The sequence below is a fragment of the Eimeria tenella genome, genomic scaffold, assembly GCF_000499545.2.
Source record: "Eimeria tenella Houghton genomic scaffold, Eth_scaff778, whole genome shotgun sequence".
NCBI classification, from domain to species: Eukaryota; Apicomplexa; class Conoidasida; order Eucoccidiorida; family Eimeriidae; genus Eimeria; species Eimeria tenella.
Genome location: NW_013545895.1, coordinates 1 through 2,500, shown reverse-complemented (window position 1 = coordinate 2,500; position 2,500 = coordinate 1). Strand labels below are relative to the sequence as shown.

Here is a 2,500-nt window from a genome sequence, read left to right as displayed (position 1 = left end):
GCAGCAGAAGTGGAATTTGAATGGAGTTGCTGCTGCAGTAAAATTTGCATTAGTTGCTGCTGCAGCAGAAGTTGCACTGAGTTGCTGTTGCAGCAAAAGCTGAGTTGCTGCAGCAGAAGTTGAATTGAGTTGCTGCTGCACTTAGCGAAGCAAAAAGCTGCTGCTGTTGCTCCCCCCAAGCGGAGCGAAGCTGAACCGCGTCGCCTCTGCTGTCGCCTGTGCTGCTGCTGCTGCTGCGCTGCTGCTGCTGCTGCTGCTGCAGGCCTTCGGCACAGTAACTTCGGTGGACATGCCGAAGGAAGGGGACCGTTCGAAAGGATTTTGTTTTGTGGAATATGCGTCTCCAGAAGCAGCACAAATGGCACTGAGCACAATGCACAACTTCGTTTTGAAGGGCAGGTGGGTGCCGCACAGCTGCTGCTGCAGCAGCAGCTGCTGCTGCTGCAGCAAGGGCGGAAGACGCAGCGGCAGCAGCACGAAAAACCACAGCGACACGCCTCGTATTTACAGAGAAACGCAGTTTCTAGCAGCAGCAACAGCAACAGCAACAGCAGCAGCAGCAGCAGCAACAGGGTGGTGTGTGCGGCTTGTTTTGTCTTTTGCTGCTGTGCTGCATTTGCGTGTGTCCGATGTGTCTGTGCTGTGGGCCCTTGCTGCCTTTGTTTGTGTCTTGCTGCTGCTGCTGTTGCTGCTGCTGCTACTGCTGCGTGCCTGCAGATGTGGGTTAAGCAGCAGCGCCGCAGCCAGCGCGGCAGCACACTGCAGCAGCAGGAAGGTTGTGTTAGGTTTTGCTGTTGCTTTTTTTCCTTTTGCTTTTTTGTTTTTTCTTTTGCCTTTTTGCTTTTTGTCTTTTTGTTTTATTTCATTTTAATGGTCCAGTATTGCTGCGCATAAGTACAGTATCGGCTTCTTCCGTGCTGCTGCTGCTGCTACCGTGCTGCTGCTGCTGCTGCTGCTGCTGTTCCTTGGGGCTCTCCTATATGTTTTTTAGATCCCTGCGAGTCACTGAGTGCATAAGGGCTTTCTGGCTGCCTCGCTGGATCTAATGGCCCGTTGCTGCTGCTGCTGCTGCTGCCAGCATTTGCTGCTGTCTGATTTAGGTGCTCGGGCCAAACAGCAGCAACGTGTGTCTGCTGCTGGTTTTGCTGCTGTGCTGTGTGCATGCGAGTGTTTTGCTTCTTGTCGAGTTTGTTTATTTTTGAGGGGCCCCTCGGCCATGGCTTCTGTGCCTCTTGCTGCTGCTGCTGCTGCTGCGTCTCTGTATGAGGGGCCCCTAATGGCTGCAGCGCGTGTTTGTGTCGTTGCGAGCGAGGGTTTAGGGTTTAGGGTTTAGCAGTCCCTGAGGAAACGCCCTGGCTGGCAAGAAGCAGACAGCAGCAGCAACAGCAGCAGCAGCAGCAGCAGCAGCAGCACATAAAGGCATACAAGCGTACATACACCCGGTGGCTTGCGCCTGTTGGCGTTGTTCAGCGCTGTGTACTTTGACTCAAGGCAGTCCAATCACTTAATTTAATTTAATTCAAGTAATTTGACTTAATTTGGTTAATTTAATTTTTCTTTATTTGTTTTATTTTGTTTTGCTTTGCTGCAGAACCATCAAAGTGGGGAGGCCAACAGCTGTAGGTGCAGGTCAGCCGCAGCAGCTCCTAGCGCGCCCCCGTGAGCCCTGCTGCTGCAGTTGCTGCTGCTGCTGCTGTCTGAGCTGCTGCTGCAGCTGCTGCAGCCGCTGCAGAAGTGGCAAGCATAAGCAGAAGCTGCTGCTCATTTTGAATTCAATTTCTTTGTTTTTTGTGCTGCAGTTGGCGGCTACGATATGGGAATGGGCGCAGGCGCAGCAGCAAGTGAGTGCAGCAGCAGCAGCACAAACAGCAGCAGCAGCACAAACAGCAGCAGCAGCAGCAAGTGCAGCACGCCATGTTTGTTTGCCTGTGTTTGCTGCTGCAGCACCAGCAATGTCCCTCGTCAGCAGCGCACAAGCGGGAGCAGCAGCAGCAACTGCCATTCTTGCTGGTCGAGCTGGACAGACACCTCAGGGCGACATGGGTAAGCAGCAGCAGCAGCAGCAGCAGCCGTAGCGAACGTAACAACAGCAGCCCCAGCAGAAACGCGAGCAGCAGCAAGAGCAGCAAGCGCAGCAGCAGCAACGGTAGGAGCGATAGCACTAGCAGCAGCAGCAGCAGCAACGGCAGGAGCGATAGCACTAGCAGCAGCAGCAGCAGCAGCAGCAGTTTGCTGTTTGTGCTGCAGCAAGCCTGGTTGCTATGGGGCAGCTGACGCCCGAGAAGCAAATGGAGACGAGCCCCGGCAGCAACAGAATTTATGTTGGCAATGTGCCCTTCGGCTTCTCTTCAGAGGCCCTCAAGGTTTGCTGCTGCTGCTGCTGCTGTGTGTGCCGCTGCATTAGCATTCGCTGCTGCTGCATTTGCAGCTGCTGTTGCTGTTGCTGCTGTGCTGCTGCGTCTGGATCTGCTGCCTCGTTTGCAGCTGCTGTTGCTGCTGT

General features: G+C 54.3%; 1 protein-coding gene across 1 annotated transcript in view; it reads left to right on the top strand.

Annotated features, from left to right (window-relative positions):
* Positions 1-2,363, top strand: part of ETH_00017295 (RNA-binding protein, putative) — a gene marked incomplete at both ends in the record, with an annotated part of 3,499 nt that extends 1,136 nt beyond the window's left edge. The window contains 5 exons of the mRNA XM_013380669.1: positions 263-399; positions 1,592-1,659; positions 1,800-1,841; positions 1,945-2,043; positions 2,248-2,363. Coding sequence (XP_013236123.1) covers positions 263-399; positions 1,592-1,659; positions 1,800-1,841; positions 1,945-2,043; positions 2,248-2,363 — 462 coding nt within the window. The remainder of the gene's footprint in view (positions 1-262; positions 400-1,591; positions 1,660-1,799; positions 1,842-1,944; positions 2,044-2,247) is intronic.
* Positions 2,364-2,500: the final 137 nt, after the last annotated feature.